Raw genomic sequence first — 19888 nt, 5'->3', positions numbered from 1 at the left:
AACAGCAGTATTTATTAATACCACATACCATATACCAATACCATTTTGTGTGAGAGATCAATATTTTCTATGAATAATAATCAACTAGTTGTGAAAGTAAAATAAAGTGATCACAATTTATATACATTTATTTATTAAATTAATAGAAAAAAAACAACTTAGATAATTCATCTTTCTCAAAATCAATAATTGAAATTTACTCCTCTGATATAATAAGGATTATCCCAAAAATTCCATATCGAATGGACTTTCTTGTATTTACTATATTAACCTGGATATATTTACACTCAAAATTTATTTAAATGGATAGAGATGGTCTTTTCTTTTTTCAATATAGTTTAGTACAAAAATGACCACTCCTACCAACCCTTAGGGTTATTGATTCTATAGAAAGGCACTTTTATGTTTACGATCAAAACTGAAACAATTTAGATTCATTATATTATTGAATTTTTTACAGGTTAGTATGATATATTAGCAATTAACCCATCTTGAAAGACATTAGACTTTTCCAGGAGAAGTAAATAGTTATTTTATGCATTTTAATCAATGTGACGGAGCCACAATGTTGTTTGTTTAAAAAGTTTATCAATTTTGTTAAAGTGCTTTGTGTAGGTACCAAAATACACAATTTTGTATTCACTGTATGATAGGGTGATGCAGTTGCCCAAAGATTATGAGAATCAGTGGAACCTAATTTTGGTACTGAAACTAATTAAGTAGAATACAAAATTTAGCAAATTTGATTAATAGTTACTTAATGCACAATTGCAATTTATAAATCCGTATGAAGCAATTTTTTTGTTATTATTTGATGTTTTATAAACACGTATAATTTTTTTTTCTTTCATTAAATAAAGATTATCTTGTTTTACAATTTTTTTTGTCATTCTACTTTCCTTCATTGTAGCAAGCAATAAATGATCACGCCTAGACCGTTTATTAAATAAAGTAAACTATTATTAAACTACAGTTGAGAAAAAAGAAGAAAAAACAATAGTTTTTCCTTTTTTACTAATTATTATCTTAATATAAATTTATAATTACAATTAAATTGGTCACTACTTTACACAAATAAATAGAGCATTCGTCAATTTTTAAATACCAACTACTTATTTCTTGTTTTCTGTTTCTTTGATTTGAAAGGGAATATTTATCGTTCTGAAGGATGTTCTGTAAGTTTTTTTTCTTTTCTAGGTTGGTCCAAAAAGTATTGTGCTATCGTCGCCCCTCTGCCTGCTCCATCGTTAACCACAGACAAGTTAAAAAAACAAAAACAGTAATTCTCCCCAACAAACCTTGATAAATCCAGGTCATCTACAGTATCTTTTGGAATCCAGGGAACGTCGGTTTTGTACATTTTGAGCCTTGTCACTTGCTGTAGAGTCTTTGTTCTAAATCAGCAATTTTGATACTGTCTTTCTTCTTTTGATGTTGTTTCCAACTTTATCAAAAAATAATTCTAATGGTTCCAGTTCTTAAGTTAAGTACCACAAATGTACCGAGAATGCATTGATTACTGCATCTGCAAAAGTTTTATCGATCTTCTTATAACCGATTAAGTTATTGACTAGCATGAGATCATTCATGCTGCTGAAGGAAGTGAAGCAAGATGTAGACCACCAAAACACATAATAAAAAATAAAAAAAACCTACAATGTGAATTAGTTTATGTTGCTGTCCAGTCATAAATACAGTCCCCATGGGTAATTCTTGAACTATATTTTGCTTAACAGATCGATCTCTATAGCAAAAAGAAATTTAGACAGCCACCTTGCTCTGTTTAAAGCACCATGTCTGATGAACTGTCTGAAACTTTATCCTTTCCCTCGCTTAAGTAGAAAATCATTAGAATTAATATTTCCTTAGAATCCCCTCAGTAGAAAACGTTTTGCAAAGCTGAAAGATATATTCTTCCTTGTCTATCGTCCAGAGATGGATAATTAAGGCCCTTAATATCACTATGTGTGAGTTGTTCAAACACAGTTTTGAATTTAAAATAGTAATAAAAACTTCCATTTTGAACATATTAAGTTTAATATTAATTTAGTAATCGAATATAATATGAATTACATAAACATTATTTTAACAATTCCTAATTCTTTCGACAATGCTTTCTTTCGTAATGCCAAATACCTACCTATCAAATATTGTAATTCTTCTATCATATTTGAAACAAAGAAATAAATACTTACTCAGTACGCAATAAAATTTGACAAATGTACTAGTAATTGTGTCTGTCTATGTGTTCAATTGACTATATTCCTGGACTAAGGAAAGGGCCATCTGATTCTGACAATGATATAATTTGGAGCAACTGCAACATACTTAATGTTGTTATTTTCTGTGTATGTTAGAATATAAATACAACATTTATATTTTAAATTTATACTTATGTTAAAAGGTTAATTAGTAAACAAAAAGAAAGACAGGTTGTCCTTTGTCACAATTTATGTACTGAAGTTGAATAATGTATTTTTATTCACTAAACGGTTTAGGCACGATCACTCTTTGATCTTTACACTAAAAAATAAGAGTAACAAAAAAAATGTAGAACACAATATTCTTTTTTTTTTCAAAGACATATTTTATTTGAAAATATGTTTTTTTTAAATAAAACACAACCAAAAAGTTTTCCTTCATATGTGTTTAGAAATTGCAATTGTGCAAGAGGTAAACTTTAAATAATTTACAAAATTTGTGTACTAATTACCGATTTTCAGTGCAAAAATTAGGATTTGCTAATTCTGAAAAGGATTTCAGGGACAACTGCATCATCCTACTTTATATGCAAAACCAAAATAGTTGATTGTGGAAATTTAATAAAATAAGGATTTTTAAAACTTTGATAAAGATGGGAAAAAATAAATTAATGAAGTCATCAAAAAGCAAATTTCTTATTTTTGTCACCGGAATAAACAAAGATCGGACTGAACCGAAGGGAACTCACACAATGCAAGTATACAGTATATTTAAGGAACTCATGTAATTTTAAATGTTAGTTTTCTCTATGGACAGTAAATGTATGTATGTAATTACCCAATTATTTATGTTATATTTGTTGCTAGGTTTAGATCCTTTAACCCCCTTTCTTCATATTTTTTTTTACATATTATATGAAACATATCACATAAGAAAAAAGTAATTTTTCTTATCCCTTCAGGATTTTTTTATAACTATGTATAATAGCAGAGTCATGATATTTGGTAATTTATCTTACTCAAACCCCCACATGGAACTTGAATGAATTACATAGATGGTTAAGATGTTTGTATTAAAATATTATATACATTGTTTATGATGAAGCACATTAAATGGAAGTAAAAAGAACCCATGTAAATGACTTCAACGGTGAATATATATACAATCCAAACGTTTTCAATCCACCGCAGATGATGACGTTATTTCAATTTGTAATCCTTTGTAAACATATTTTATGATCCATCCTTATTTCCTTTTTGCAATACCATCCAAGAGAAGTCATGATGACCAAAAGATTGGTCATAAAATGGCGTATATAGTAGACAGCAGTTTATTGTCATATTTTATTGGTGCAATTCATTTGACTATGGAAGGTGTTTTGTTTCTCTTTTGTATGTGTGTATCCGGTTTTCTTTTATAATATTTTAATTACATATGTATGTACATAAAAGTGTCTAACGAATCAATGTCAAACTTGTAGGGCTCCAAGAACAATGAGAATAATAATAAGAGTTGACAAACCCATATGTCATAATTTTGTACTTATTTGAATTCCCTTACACAGGCAGGTGTGGCATCTTTGAGGGGATGTTCTGATCATCAAAGGGCACCTGCGACGGAGAAAAAAATAAAAAAATAAAACGAGAGGAAGTACTGTATTAATACATATGTAGGCTGAAGGGATCTAACCGCTCAAAGGAAAAGAGAGGTCAACGAAATCATGCTTGAATTATGAGGATTTAATCCACATTTGATTATTATTGTTTTAACAAAACTGTACACATATATTTTTCCAGTTGATTAACTGATGGGTTTACCGATGGAACTCATGGAAGTTGAAAATAAAAATATTTCAAACCATCTCTAGCTGGCTATGAACATCTATTTGATATACTTAGTTCATAAAACATTGATAGATACTTATTTTATTAATTATTGTTTCTTGGTTATATCTCAGGGATTTGTATCACAATGCTTTTATAACTAGATATATGTATTAATCAAACAAGGAATATTCACATACTGGCATTTTTAAATATATTATGTCAAATCTGCAAATATGGAATTTAATATTTAGAGTATTATGTTTCGTAAAAAGGTTAATTAAAAGGGCCCTGCTTTTATTTGAAATAATTCAATTGCCGTCCGACAAAATTTGAAAATTTAGAAAATACGATTTTTAATTTTTTTCGAATGATTTAACCCACTAAAACCTCTGAGTATCAACGTTTAAGAGGAGTTACAAATCCGTAAATTTACTTGGATGTAAATACATAATGATTTTTGATAAGAATGGGCAGATCTTTTAATTACGCATCATATTGGTACTCCTAACTTAATTGTTCAAAATCGGAATTTCATGATACACTAAAAAACGTATAGTTATTTTTTATTCAAATAAAAATTAAATGAGCATTGTCTTTTAATAATATATTTAATTTGTCTAAATATGTTCTTTAACTATTCTAAAAATTATTATTACTTTATAGATAGTGTTTGAAATATTTCCATTTTGTCTTAATTTTTTAAATTGTGATCATCTGTAAATTATGCGAGTTGCTGAAAACTGCTACAAAGCAAAAATAAATGCCTGACATACGTTTTTTTATTCGTAAAAAGCCTTTAAATCTAGTAAGACAGAAATATGAGTGTCGGTTGTGTCCTGTATATTTCTGAAACAGTTTTTCACTCTATAAATTAAAATTTTCAACAAATATTATGTATCAGTGTCCTATCAGTAAAAAGCCGGAGACAATTTATTAAAATCTTCAGTGATAAAAAGTCTCATGGACTAAAACTATTAATTCCAAAATTTATTGTTCATATTTTTTTAGAAATTTGGGACTCTCTAAATGTTACCAAAATTTCGTAAATTGATAAAAATATGTATGATTTTCTCTCTACTCAAATGTATATTTCAAAAAAGGACTAGAAAATGTACAAACATAAAGGACATATTAATCAATTTTAAGAGTGATGGATGTGAAGTCTCCATAACAATAGTTTTGGGTGTACATATGGGGCCCATCAATACGAAAGCCAGTTAATATGATTTTTATTTTTGAAAGGGAGTCTGAATTATATTTATATTTCTCAACTAATAATTATCGTCAATTTATATTAATTCTTTGGAGGCACTACAAATTACACTTGAAGTTAAACAAATGTCCAGCCACAACTTATGCCATAAATTTTAATATAATGTACGTAATCTACCAAAATATATAAATGATTAATAGGTGTGTAAAAATCAATTGAGAATTCCTTATTTTCCGGCTTTTTGTTCAAAATTTGGTACTGAGATGATTTTTCACACATCATAGAAAAATTTATCCATAAGATAACAACCATGTCATATAAAAATCGAAAAGAATATGAATAAGCATTCTACTCATTTTATCTTGAGTTCTGCTCAACATTCAAAAGACATTCACAATATCTTAAACATATATTATACATACATAAATGAATGATTCTTTGAATTGAGATATTTTTGTCTATTATACTAAATATATACATATGTATTTCATAAGTATTGTTTTCGATGAGAAAGAAAAAAGTAGACAAAGCTGTGAATAAAGAAGGAACTCTTGACTTCATTCCCGTCAAAATTGATGTGAAATAAATATATAAATAATTTTTTAATTAAAAATTTCTTAACTGATTGAAATAAGAATCCATTTTTAATTTCCAATTACACGTACATATATTATAAAATATGTACATGTTATATATGTTAGATATCGAGAACGAATCAAATCTACAAATTAATCTTTTGACTTTGTCTTTTTCAATTGGGAGTAATAAAAACGTATGATTTCACATTTATTCATTATAAATATGTATAAAGAGTCCTTACAATTCTGATTTCTTTTCATAATCAAATTATATCAGTGGCGTCCGAGCCATAGAGACCATTTCACCTCCCTTCCTTTTGCAGAACTTTAATAGCTATCAAAATAAGAAAATTTCTCTTCTCTAAAAAATAATAAATGACATAACTTAGAAGACAAATAAAATTAATTTACTTTTTTAACTACATGTTATTCGTTCAAATTTAGTCTTTGATGAAGAATTTTAAATTAAAAAAAAAAACCAAAAGTTTTTTGTCTCTTCTATATGGCAAATTATTTGTCAAATTTGTTATTTTAAAAAAACAAAAATACTTTTCTATCAAAAGTTGTCAAAAAAACCGACAGACCAGCGCTTCCAATCCCTCCAAAAGATAGGGCCGAACATAATTCCCGCATATTCACAATAAGCACCCGTCATTGGGGGGGGAGGGCTAGAAATAATTCTAAAAAAAGGTGAATTCAAGAAATTTGTCTTTCATAAGACATGGAATGAAAAATCCTGGGTTTATCAAAGAAAAAATGTTCTCTTTTTCGATCAAAGTTGGCTATTTTTAAATTATTAATTTATATTCACTTTATAAAGCAGGGTCCCCACAACACTTTCAAGCCATTGATTAGCTTGAATGGTATTTTCCCATTAAGAAGCAGTGTAAAATTAAAATACGAAATTGTTTTAGATCAATTGTTTTGGAAATAACAAAAATTAGTGTCATCACACTTAGCACAATAAATCACAAACTAAAGAACAGATTGTCATAAAATTTTGACATCTGTATTTTGAAGGTTGGTAGTAACTGAAAATGAGGCAAATAAAAAAACCATCATCTATGTGTGAAGCCCTGGACTTTTCAACCCATGTGTTATATAAAAAAATGGCTTAAGAAATAACAATTATCTCAAAAATAGTGAAACTTTTGTCAAGAAGTACTTTGAATCATGGTTCTTGTCACACAACCTCAATTTTAAAATGCTTACTTCCTTTCAGTAAAATGGACATCTCCCTACCTTATAATTACTAAAGACCTATACATATAGAAAGCAAAATTGAAAAAATGATTCCCCCCACACACTTTAATATGAAATAAGATACATATGAAAAGAGAGGTCTGTTTCAACATTACATACATACATATTATTAAAAGGACCTTATTGTTAAAATATTTAGGCAGATGTCTGTTCTTTCTAGGACTCCCATTCATCGTTCCTAGTAAACAACACAACGGGAGAGTAGTGGAAATTAAGTAAGCATGGATCTACTCTTGCCTTTATTTATTATTTTGCTTTTCATATATATATATATAAATCCATGAACTAAGTAGTAATTAAACAAGAGGACCCTTAATGTCAGAAAATTACGTATAGTAAAAAAGAAGAGGGATTAGACCCTCGTTTCTTCCATTTTATCATCATATGTTCATGCTTTTTTTGAAATTTTAAACTGTGTTGTTGCATTCAAGTCAAAAATGAAACCATCTGCTCTATAATTAGATTTGATTCACAAAAACTCTTGCCAGAGTTGTTTACACTACTCTTTTATGCCTTCACATAATGTTTTTATATTTCTTAAATTATTACAAAGGTTTGTGTATGTAGATAAGTACATATCAGCAAACCAAAAGTACAGAAAGGTGTTTGTAAAACTCCATTAGTCCATGCTTGATATTATTAACTATGTATGACTGTTCCCTATGGAAAGATGTAAAAAATATATATCCATTTTAATCATCAGCCAAAAAAATGATGGAGAGTGTTCCATGAACACTTATAGGCAGGGCTGTTCTTCATGGAAGGATGTGGATGTTGGGGAGCTCGGGCTTTTGTCGGAAAATATGGGATGGCATTCGGGAAATTTGATATTTGCAATGTTTTGATCATCTAAAATATGCCTTTTATTAAAAAAGGTAGTTTCTTTCTTTCTAAATAAAGATTATTCTAAGAAAAAAAAAGATAATTTCGTTTTCTAAAAAAAGAGCTTTCTATATGAGATGTCACACCAAATGAAAATTCAACTCAAATTGCAGATTTTTTTTACACCTCCCCTCAAAGAAATATCCTAGAGGTGTCCCTGCTTATAGCCAATGCTATTTAATTAGCAGCTTGTTGGTCACATGAAAACAACTGCCGGTTGGCCTAGCTTGGTTTAAGTAAAAGAGAAACATTATTATAGAATTAGTTTTTTTTGTAGTATTGAGCTATAACTAATTATTTCGTACTTATGAGACATAATTTTTTGAGGGGAACCTAGCTGAAAGCTTTGGTTTGAAAATTAGGTCCAAAATTGCTCTTTCAAAGGTACTTCATACCAACGTGGATTACATCCACTATTACCAAAACAAAAACTCGTTCAGCTAAATAGTTTTTGTGATTTTTAATTTAATTTTAAAACATGGGATTTTTTCATATTATACCTATATACAAATTAAGAAATTAAAACTATTGCTTTTAGTCTAGTATTAGGATAAATATCTCAATTCCTAAGAAATTTGGTTTGATATATACTTTACCTTAATGCCTAAGAAGTTTTTATAGGGTAAAAAATCATATGCACTTGAAAATTAAGCACTGTCAAAATATATCCTTATTATTGGACATAAACCACTTTACAAGTTTGTAATTTACATTAGAGTATACAACTCTTCAACTAATTAATTAATTATTTTACTATGAAAGAAAATAAGCTAAAAATGATATTAACTACTTTGTTTGCAAGTACTTTCAAGTGAAAGGAACAAGTCTTTCAATATTTGGAATGCCAACTGTAAGTATTGTACATAAATAATATTTTCGATTCAGGAAAAAGTACCTTGCCTCAAATTGGAATGTAGTCACTTGTATAAACTCAGCTAATTAAAAAAATATAACCATAATATATTTCATATGATAATGAGGCAGACTAAGTCAGACATTTTCATGGATCAAATAAATAAAAGCTTAAAATTACGAGCCACTATCTATCAACATCTAACTCAAATAAAGGATCCATATGCATATATTTTTTGAATTCAGTTAATTATGAATTTCATTACCATAAATCCTTGACAATGGAAAGATGGAGTGACTATAAAATAGCTATTAATAAATAAGGCTTGGGGTGACTTACATATATATTTTTCTGTAGACACACACAATATGCTAATACTAAATTAGAAGCGAAGCACATTAACACAATTAGAAAAAAAGTAAAAGTACAGATACGAGTATAAACTAATACTCCGAGAAAAGCATTGCGTTCGTTCACACTCAGTCCTAAGTAAATTAATCCATTTAAATGACATTTTCCCAAGGTGTAGTATATGTAATGAATCTGAGAAAAATCAATTAATTGATTTCATTTTTTTTTTTGGGGGTCTCTTTAATATACGCATTTTTTTATGTGTATTTTCAACTGTTGCTATTTAATTGATTCGATTATAATAAGTAATCGATTAGATCTTCTTGCTCACTCTGTAAAGGAATGAATATCTCTATTATAAAGAGTATTAAAACATTCAAATATATTATATTTGACATATTTTGGAGTTTTAAAATATTACTTGCCTTTGAAATGCGTGTGTGTGTTCCTTAGCCAACACAAACACTTGTGAATTGAGTCGCCACTTCGTTCCTAGTTTCTTTCAAGTGTGTTTATAGATTTGTATCAACATCATCGTGTGTGAGGATGTGTCGTCAAAGTACTGAGACTACAATAACAACAACGGGCTAATCCATGGAAAAACAAGCAATATATCAAAGATCATCGAATACTTTTCAAGCCTCTTTTTCTCTTTGTGTCTCTCTATAATATCTCATAAGTTGATTAAACATGAAAGACAAGAGAAAGAGGACGGGAAGACTATACCTATGTATGTATGTGATTATATTCTATGTATTACAATTTAGTTTATTTCTTGTTGTTTACCTTTCAAATTCTTACCTTAGTTTTTCACTTCTTCTTAAAAGCAAGGAAGGAAGAAGAGGGTATCATAGCTCTGGGAAATGATGATGAACCGTGTATTAGTTGTTGTGTGACGTAAATATTTTCCAAACATTCCTGGTGAAAGCTCCCTTAAACTCCCACGCCAGGAAAGGCCCATTCCTGCCCTTTCATGTAAGAAACAGCTTTTCCATCACCCCCTTTCTATTTTTTTAGTAAGCTGTTTCCATTATAAACATGGTCGTCTTCCTTAAAGGACTCGAAGGAAGAAGCAAATAGTGTGGAAGGATCGAGAAAGAAACGGATCTGATCATTGTTTAGAAGAAAGTGTGTTTTATTTAGTGTGTGTGGACTATAGTTGTGTTCAGTGATATCCGCTAAGATTTCCTGGTTTTTAGAGAGCAGGAAGAAACTGCTATAATCAAGTGCTATAATTCCTGCGAGAGACAGGAATGAAAAAGAAGAAAGAGGAGTTCATCCATTGAAAGGATATTTGTCAAGAAATGATGAGTTTGGAGGTTGATCATTCTGGCCTTATCAAATCCGAAGAGGAAAGAATGTCATCTCCGGTTGTAGAAGAAGAAGAAGAAGAGGAGGAAGAAGAACAAGAAGAAGAAGAAGAGGAAGAAGAACAAGAAGAGGACTCATCGATCGATAAATTAGTATACGGGGGAAGCCATGCGCATGCGTCTCAAGAAAATTTGGGCGTGCGTCGAGTTTTGAGGGAGCGGAGTTTAACAGCTATGGTTCATCATGGAAATAATGATGATGATGTAGAAGAAGAAGGAAAAAACGAAGGGGAAGGGGGAAAAAAGGGTAAGAAGAAGAAGAAGGAAAGAGGAGGCGGAAGAATTATCGTGTCCGCGGCGCACCTGGTTGCGGCCGCAACTGCGGGAAATTCAGATTCCCCCGCGAAAATTCTACTCGTTCGAAGCAGTAGTCATCGAGGCTCTCACCAGCACAGTCACTCTAGTTCGTCGTCTTCACTCGCTCAAATTATTGCCTCATCCTCAGCATCATCATCGACTCAACCCAACAAATCATCTCACTCTGCATCTCTCTCTGCTCCCTCCTCTGTAGTCGCCGCTACCGCATCTAACGCCGCCCAGCACGAAGAAGAAACTCCTACCTTAATAGAAGAAGACGGAACCATTACGGTTACGGTCGGATCTTCTGAATCCAATATGATCGACGCCTCAGATTTCCATCGTTCCATGGAATCCGGAAGCTATGGTGGCCCTCATCACCTTGGTCGAGGGGGATCACCTCCATCTCAGTCATGCTACGGATCTGCTTCATCCTACGCAACTCTCACACCTCTTCAACCCTTACCCCCAATTTCTAGTATCCCTTCTATGCAAGATAAATTTCAAGCCTACTCTCCAGGTGGCTCCTCTGCTAGTGGGAATGGAGTTCAAGGCAACAATAATGTGAACCCCTTTGTAATGCAAAATCATGCTCATTTGTCCTCTTTGGGATCCCCATATCACTCTTATGACACAAAGTTACCCCCTATTGGCATGAGTCCCCCTCCCCATTCTCACTTTCATTCCATGGGCACTATGGGTCATCATAGTCCAGGTGCTCTCTCTCCGGATGGTGGAAGCAATCCAGAATATTCACAAAACGGGGGTCTGACACACTCAAAGCGAGAGCCCCTCTCTCCTTCACATTACTATGACACAGGAAGACATCCTTCCCCTCAAGATCTCAGCCCTTCATCCTTGGACCATTCCCCACCCTCTCATGCCACTCAAAACATGTACTCGCCACATCTTTCGTCCACCGCGAATCCTGGTTTAAATGGCATGGTGAGTCCTGGAGCTCTTTCTCCTCACACATCCCCTGGTGGATCTGCCCTTAGCTCTGGTCTTCGAGACCTGAGTCCGCCTCCACCTACTAGTAATCATGCTATCATCACCCCTGTACCCATGCCCAATTCCCATCCCGATGGCCCTTCAAGTAATGCGAACATAATGATGTCGAATCTCAAAACTAGCCCACCCTCACATAACAATAATAATTCATCAACAAATCCTGCTGCACCATCCGCATCAGCATCCAACAGCAATTCGCATTCCTCCTCCTCCTCTTCCTCAAATGCTTCCGGAGAGACAGAGGAAATCAACACCAAAGACTTGGCACAGAGAATCTCAGCTGAATTGAAGCGCTACTCTATTCCACAAGCTATTTTCGCGCAAAGAGTTCTTTGTAGATCACAGGGAACGCTCTCGGATTTACTCAGAAATCCTAAACCCTGGTCTAAACTCAAATCTGGGCGGGAAACATTTAGAAGAATGCAAAAATGGTTATCTGAGCCAGAATTTCAACGCATGTCAGCTCTTCGTTTAGCGGGTAAGAGAGATTTGGAAAACAAATCCTAATATTTTAAAAATATTTATAAATGTCCATAGAATCTACATAGATTATATATATTTAGACTCAGTCAGTAACATCATACATAACCATAATATGAATATTATTTTTTTGGTTACTTTCTTATATCATACATACATAACCTTTTTGCGCTTTTTCTTTTTTTACACTTAATATTATGATTGTGTGTGTTTTTGCAAAAAAAAAAAAAAAAAAAAAATTAGCGAGTGTGGGGAAAGTGCGGCTTATAGTCCTTATAATAATGTAATACAAACATACATGATCGCAAGAGTAGAGAGCTAGCGTATATATGAAAGAAGAAGCAAAGGGGAAAGAAAAGACAAAGTCGTCGATGCTTTCTAATTTCAAATTTAGCATCTCATTTAGGCCTTTTTATTCCATTTGTAATAATAGAAGTATAGCATTCATATGAAGCAAATAGCCTGCACCATAAATATCCCCATCTATGTATTTGATGTTCTATACATACATATATATTGAATTGCTTTCAAGCTCGAGAAAAGGGTCACCCAAGTCTAAGAAAACTAACTAACTGTAAAAATCGTTATAATTAATTAAAGTTTTATTTATTTATTTATTGAACGTCCATTTACTCATTCCCAAGAGATACATAGTAGATATTTATAAGAAAATTATACGTATGTATGTATTTTTTTTCATCTTTTTCTTGAAATCTATAGTCCGTAACGAAAGAAAGTCCTTCAAAGTTTTAGATTAGGAAAAATTGGAATATTGGTTTTTAAAATCCTATTAAGTTCTTTAATTTAGAAAAAAAAAAAAAAAATATTATTTCCCCAATTTAATATGTATATTTTTTTCTATTAGTTTTCGTCTTTTTTTATTAAGAAAAAAAAATTATTATTCAATTTTTACCTTGATACTATAATTTCATACTTTTTAATTAAAGTAATTGCAATTGCGCATGTCAAGAGTTTCATATATATTATATATATGTATGTACAGACATTCACAATAGTATCCATCTATCTCCTGATATTCTACATCTACCTCCTGATATTCTACATCTACCTATTAATATGACAACAACTTTTCACAAAGTTTTTTTTCTTTCCCTGTCGACTACTCAGAGCAACGATGTTCAAACATTTACATATAGGTATCTCCCACATACCCAGTCAATGTATGTACTTATAGTGATTCATTCCAACTTTAATTATTTTTTTTTTTTTAATAAAAGGATTAATTCCCTTCATTTTAATCATCTGAGCCGGACAGTTTTTTGGATATTTTATTTTCTAAGATTTTTCATGAAAGAAAAAGTCTTATTTTTAAAATCATTTCTTTTTTTTTCCTGGGTAAAGGGATAAAATGAATCAATAAATAAATTACCACGGTGGGAGCAACAAATATATGAGTGATGAATAATAAAAATCAATGCTTTAAAGGTATTGATCCTTTTGTGTTGCGTTTTACTAAGATGGAGTCCGCCTACATATACACATTATGTATAAGGGCGACCCTTCCTTGATATTGGGTCTGATTGGTTATGTTTTTATGCATCTGATGGGTGTTTTGAGGAGGGAAATCAAAGTTTTTCTTTGATGATGAAGTAAATAAAAATGAAATTAGGAGAAAATAAAATGAAATGAAAAAAAACAAGGAGTGAGGAACCACTCCATGTACTACAACTAACCATAGTAGTGTTTGCGTTCCTTCTCCCCCCTCTTTTGCAGCTGGTGACCGGCAGATGAAAAAAAAAAAACATGTTCATAAGAGTGAAAGGGAAGGAGGAATCCTTCCAAAACAACACATTTTTGATAAAAGACATGAATTTCAATTTTCTCTCTCCTTCCGTTGCTTTTTTTATCCATGTTAGAGACACTCAGACTTTTTTTTAGAAGTGGATAATTGTTTACCCGTCAAAATAGGGGTGTAGAGTCAAGGCATTCTAAGTAAAACCATACAACTTTTTTTGAATAGAGAATAATAAATCGAGAATAAATAATTCTACGGAACTCGTAAATTTAAAACCGAATCCAGCACTACTTATAAGCATATCTTTAGATATGAGATGAATCCTGTGAAAACAAATACATTGAAATATGAGGCTTTTGTAGATACAAGCTGGTCAAGAGTTGGCAGCAGGCCGAGTGAGCCGCATCAAGTTTAATTTGTAAAAGTAATTTCATAAGGGATAATTTGCTTTGACTTACGAGCTCGTATGTCGAAATGACAATATTTAGATAAAATATTGTCAAATGTTGAAATTGAATATATTATTCATCCTTGTCCTTAAGTGAGGAATTCAATTTAAAAGTGTGGTCATAGTTTACCATCAATGCTGTGCATCCTACGACAGATCCATACTCTTTGATTATTGCTCCATACTTATTAGTCTTATATTATATATGATAATTAAAGAGTCAATTAAAGAAATATGAATTAAATATTAGAGTCATCGTCGCATTTAAACTTAAATTATCCACAAAACAGACCGTCAAATTAGTAAGCAAGGATTTAAAAAAAAAAAAAGTGTGCTCTTATTTTTTATATACCTTGTGGTTTTTTCGAAATTTGATCTAATATTACGACTTTTAATATTTTTTTAGGGACATTTTTGTCCTTTTGCGTTTCATCACATGTGTTATATAATTTATAAATACTAAAACATCACAAATCTCCAATATTTAAAAACAAATAAAGCAAATTATGAACCATTAAACCCCCAAGAACACATGGAAAAGCTATGTACTACTTAATATATACATATATGGTACATAGAGTCCAGGGGGAAAAAGTCCATGACAGGGAAGAAAGAGAGAGAGATGCTTTTGCTGCACTCCGTGGTGGTTGGAGCAAACGCACCTGCGAGTACATTCAGACTTGTCTTATTTTTATTATTACTTCTACTATGCTTCTATCCCTCTTTTGAACCCTGGGGAGAATTCAAACATCTGTCATCAAACACATACATGCGTATAAGAGTATACTGTGTAGACTTTGGAGAAGAGGGAATATCCCTCTTTTCATGTCTGCGATCCTTTTCTGACCTGCGTTCAGGCACCTGCAATATATAATATACTGCTTATATTATATATAGTGAGGTGTCATTCATTTATCTCTAATACTCTATGGTTTTTTAACCATGTATTTAGATATAAGAAGGGTTTTATGTATTATGAAGGCATTCAGACAAGTAAATAAACAAACAAAACTATAGCTAGACTTTTTTATTGAACAAAAACTATGTAAGAGAAAATGTCAATAAATCCCCTGTTTTTTTGATTTATTTAACATTTATATGTCATAGAAACTTTAACAAATTATTTTTATCATTTTAAACAAGGTGTGTCACGAATACATACTACAGGCATATATGTATGTATGTACATTATAATAATGTAAAAAAAAAATATATATATTTAAAATTTAAATATTCCTGACTCTCCACGCCTTTCAATTGATTACATACATAAAATGTATGAATTTAAATGCTTGTAAGATTGAGTCAGGCATATCCTTTTTTAGCCATGAACCATTAGTGTTATCAACCCACTAAAGGATATTGTACGTACATACAATATTTCGAGCTGATGTTTTGCAGAGGATATTTTTCACTGACTAGAGTTGAGTTTGCTTCTATGTTCATCCACACACCTGCTTTTTATGTGTACATATATTTTGTGAGGTTCTCTCCATACGTATGTATGTATGTACATGATTTTTATATTATATTTTTATTATTATCGCCATCTTCACCTGCTATGATAATGATAATTATGCGTGTGTGATCCGTTAGCTACTCTTTGATAATAACACACATTTTACAATATTTCATCTCAATATTTTCATTTCTTTATCTAGTATATGTAGATATACAGTAATACCCTGACATACGAGTTCGTAAGTCAAAGCAATTTATCCCTTATGAAATTACTTTTACAAATTAAACTTGATGCAGCTCACTCGACCTGCTTCCAACTCTTGACCAGCTCGTATCTACAAAAGCCTCCTATTTCAATGCATTTATTTTCTCAGGATTCATCTCGTATCTCAAGATGTATATACAGAGTTCTAATGCATATGAGTAGGTTTGGATTCAGTTCAAAATTTACGAGTTCTTGTTAGGACAATATAAAAAATTTCAAATTCGTTCGAGCTCAACTTTTTGAGAAATTCCTCCCAACATTCCATCCCGTTTCTCCTTCCCAATATATTAACTCTTCTTTTAATAAAAAATGAGCTTCTGCATGGAGTTTTGTACTGCACTTTTCATACTAAAAATTGGCTTATCATAATATCGAGTGTTTCAATTTGTTTTTATTATAATCCCCGTTCTTGTAAAGTTGACTTTTTCATGGAAAAAAATATCTTGGGCGAGTTAAAGTAATTATGTGAAAGTTATCTACTTTGTGTAAAGTCCAGTTATTTTTTTCGAGTTCCACCCAACAATCAATTTGCAACATGTTCTCACTGGACTAGCTAGGCGAAGAAGTACATTCATATTAATATCAAATAATTCAGGGCATTTTTAATTTTTTTTTATATGTTTTCAAGTATAAGCTATCAAGACCGACGTAGCAAAACGATGAGCAAAATTCTTTGTTGGGCAGTCAAACTCAATTGCCAAACTACTATTACGTAATAGTATCATCTACATAACTAATATTCTCAACTGCATTAAACTAACCCATAATACTCACTTGGGAGGGTTTAAATATATGGATATTGATATAAAAGACTACCACTCATAATATAACATAATATAATATAATATTATAATATCCTGAAGAATATTTTTATGCTTATTTGCATATTATTGCTTCAGCTATGGGATAGGTATTATCCCATATTCATATATATATAACTACGAACCAACCACTGTCAAACATCTTGCATTGACGTGTGGTGTCTAATATTATTAATTATGTATACAAATAGCAAAAATAGATATATAGATAGATATCCACCATGCAATCAATCTGTCCATCTACATATTATGAGAGGAGAGGGATAAAAAGGGGCTAAGGGAGGGGGTACCCCCTTCCTTCTTCTACTTTTTACATAGCTCCTTCCTTTAGAACTTTTAACTGGATTTTAATTAAGAGCTGCTCTCTGGATTAATTATAATATTATTTTTCCTTTATTATTATTGGTTATTCATCCTTTATAACTGATGTGTGACCAAGTTTGGAAAAGGTTCTCTAAATATGGGTTAAAAAAGGGGATGCTTTTATTTTCTTCTTCTTGGATTTGTTTTTTTCGTGTTTTGCGTAGAAACTACTTCTTGCTCTACTGTCAGTGAACTCTATGGTACACATACTCAATGTTTTCCTTGAACTTCGCATATTCTATATTTATAACAATAAAAATAATAAAATCTAATATCCAATATACGATATTATTGGATACTCTCGCCCCTTCTTCTTCTTCTACTACTGCTACAAACTTCTTCTTCTTTTACGTTTCCGGGTTGCCCATTTTGCTCTTTTATGCAACCAATATTGGAATATTGGTTTAGACAGTCGAGTAAGGATTGACGCAATACCATATATAGATATATGAACTTTTATTGAATTTCGACATCATCCCTTTTCTTTCTTACGAAATCATCCTTCATCATTATGAATTTAAAAACCATAGAAGAAAAATATAATCCCTTTGATTTAATGCTATTGAATTCAGTATCAGGAATTATGTACTAACATGATATGGTGAACTCTTTTTGTGTGTGTGTGTGTTTACCATTCTAATTACATCATATTATATTATGTAGAATATCTAACAAGTACTACTTTATATATATTTATATTTTTTTTGAACCTTTTGAGTAATTCTTTGAATGTTTGAATAAGAAACAAGGAGCTATATACACACATATTATATGAAGAGAAAAAAAAATGTAACTTTTTCAATATTCTGCACATAAAGAGAATTATTAATAAGACAACTCATTCAGTCAGTTTATACCTACACATATAATCAATCAACCTACTACCAGGATTGGTTGTTTTAAGGCTTCATTTATACCAAACATACATACATAAAGAAAGGCCAAAACTATTGAATTTTTATATATGTATATATTTTTTTTTGGGGGGGGGGGGGAAGGGAGTGAAATTATTTATACAAGACACAATAGCAATATTACTTGTATAATATTATTGCTACATCCACTCAATTGAATATTACATCATTAACATAAAATTTTATGTTCCGCGAGGGTATTTTATTTCTATAACTCCGTTCTGTTTCTTTGCGTGGTTGTGGATCCAATGAATGATAAAAATGGTTTCTTGTGTTCTTTCACGTCTTTTTATTAGAATGATATCTAATGAGGTCTATTGAGACAAAATTACATTTGTTGGTGTGAGTAAAAATGAACCAACTTACATAGTGTGTGTTTGAGGTAAAATGGTGGACTTTAATTTAAATAAATCTGGATTACTTTAGGATGAATATTTTAAAATGTATATTAAGGTGCTTTATTAAAAGTAAGGGTTATTCCGGTAATTTAACAATATTTATATAAACTTTCAAAAATCAACAGTTGGTAAGTGTGTTTGATTCACTCTACAGCTAAGTGAGTCTCGAGAAGATCATGAAGGTCATAGGGTGCTCTCAGAGTCTTATTTACAAGAGAAAAACATGGTAGCTTCATGTTAGAGCTTTGAGAGGTCTCTGGCAGTGGTAGAAGCTGGAAAATCGGGGACTGAGAACTGCTATCACCAGATGTTCGGCCAACTCCATGAATCAGAATGTAATTCCTCTTAATATGAGTGATTGGACTGTGAAGAGGTATGCAAAGGATTTTGGGAAGCCCTTTTACGTCTGCCGATATGCAACTGCTTTCTGCAGCAACTAAGGTCAACCGTGCAAAGAAAGGGTACAAATTGTTGACTTGATTAAAGAATAATGTGTAAATTTGGCCATCCTACTCCACAGTTTGTCTGCCCTCAAGTATTCCATTTAGAGTGTAGTCGAGAAGAGAGCATGTGCTATCCCTTACCGAAATTTGGAGGGTCTCCGTTGAATAGGAGTGTGTGGCTATCTCTGGGTCCTTCATTAAGAAGTACTGACGGCCTAGGTTGGAGGTCATAGTAGTAGCCAAAGGAAATGAATTTAAAAAAAATATAACAATAAAGACGTCTAATATTTTACCTAGCACACTGCACAATCAAACTCAGCTATATTAATTTTCTTTAAAAGAGTGTGAAAAGTATCGAGTTTTTATTTCTTCTTATCTTATATCATTTGAATAATATATAAATACATACATTTATGAAATCACATTTAAATAACCGATATGATATAAATTACATATTGCATTAATTTACATATAAAATACCTTTATCGGAATAATGGGGCCTCTTTATTTCTTAAACGACTTATGCTATGTAGTTCCTCATAGAGTAAACCTATATGGTATATATCATTGGATACTGTAATTAACAGCTTTTTATGGAGAGTAGGAGGAAATGAAGAATCATAAAAGCAAGGAAGCAACATTTCAACAACAAAAAAAAAAAAAAAATCCTCATCAGAAAAGGTGTTTTAATAT

General features: G+C 31.4%; 1 protein-coding gene and 1 long non-coding RNA gene across 8 annotated transcripts in view; one reads left to right on the top strand and one right to left on the bottom strand.

The window, feature by feature from the left end:
• Window positions 1–3257: 3257 nt before the first annotated feature.
• Window positions 3258–10111, bottom strand: LOC121127596 (uncharacterized). The gene is made up of 3 exons (XR_011783092.1): window positions 9970–10111; window positions 9594–9755; window positions 3258–3812 (listed from the first exon to the last, which is right to left on the bottom strand). It is a non-coding gene; the product is annotated as an uncharacterized lncRNA (long non-coding RNA).
• Window positions 10112–10472: 361 nt separating this feature from the next.
• The window catches only part of LOC121127595 (uncharacterized), a 35233-nt gene continuing 25817 nt past the window's right edge, over window positions 10473–19888 (top strand). For all 7 annotated transcript variants that reach the window (XM_040723011.2, XM_040723014.2, XM_040723010.2 and 4 more), the window contains exon 1: window positions 10473–12324. In XM_040723011.2, the coding sequence (XP_040578945.1) occupies window positions 10473–12324 (1852 nt within the window). The remainder of the gene's footprint in view (window positions 12325–19888) is intronic.

Source organism: Lepeophtheirus salmonis, chromosome 13 (assembly GCF_016086655.4).
Source record: "Lepeophtheirus salmonis chromosome 13, UVic_Lsal_1.4, whole genome shotgun sequence".
NCBI lineage: Eukaryota > Metazoa > Arthropoda > Copepoda > Siphonostomatoida > Caligidae > Lepeophtheirus > Lepeophtheirus salmonis.
This window is presented reverse-complemented; position numbering and strand designations above follow the sequence as displayed.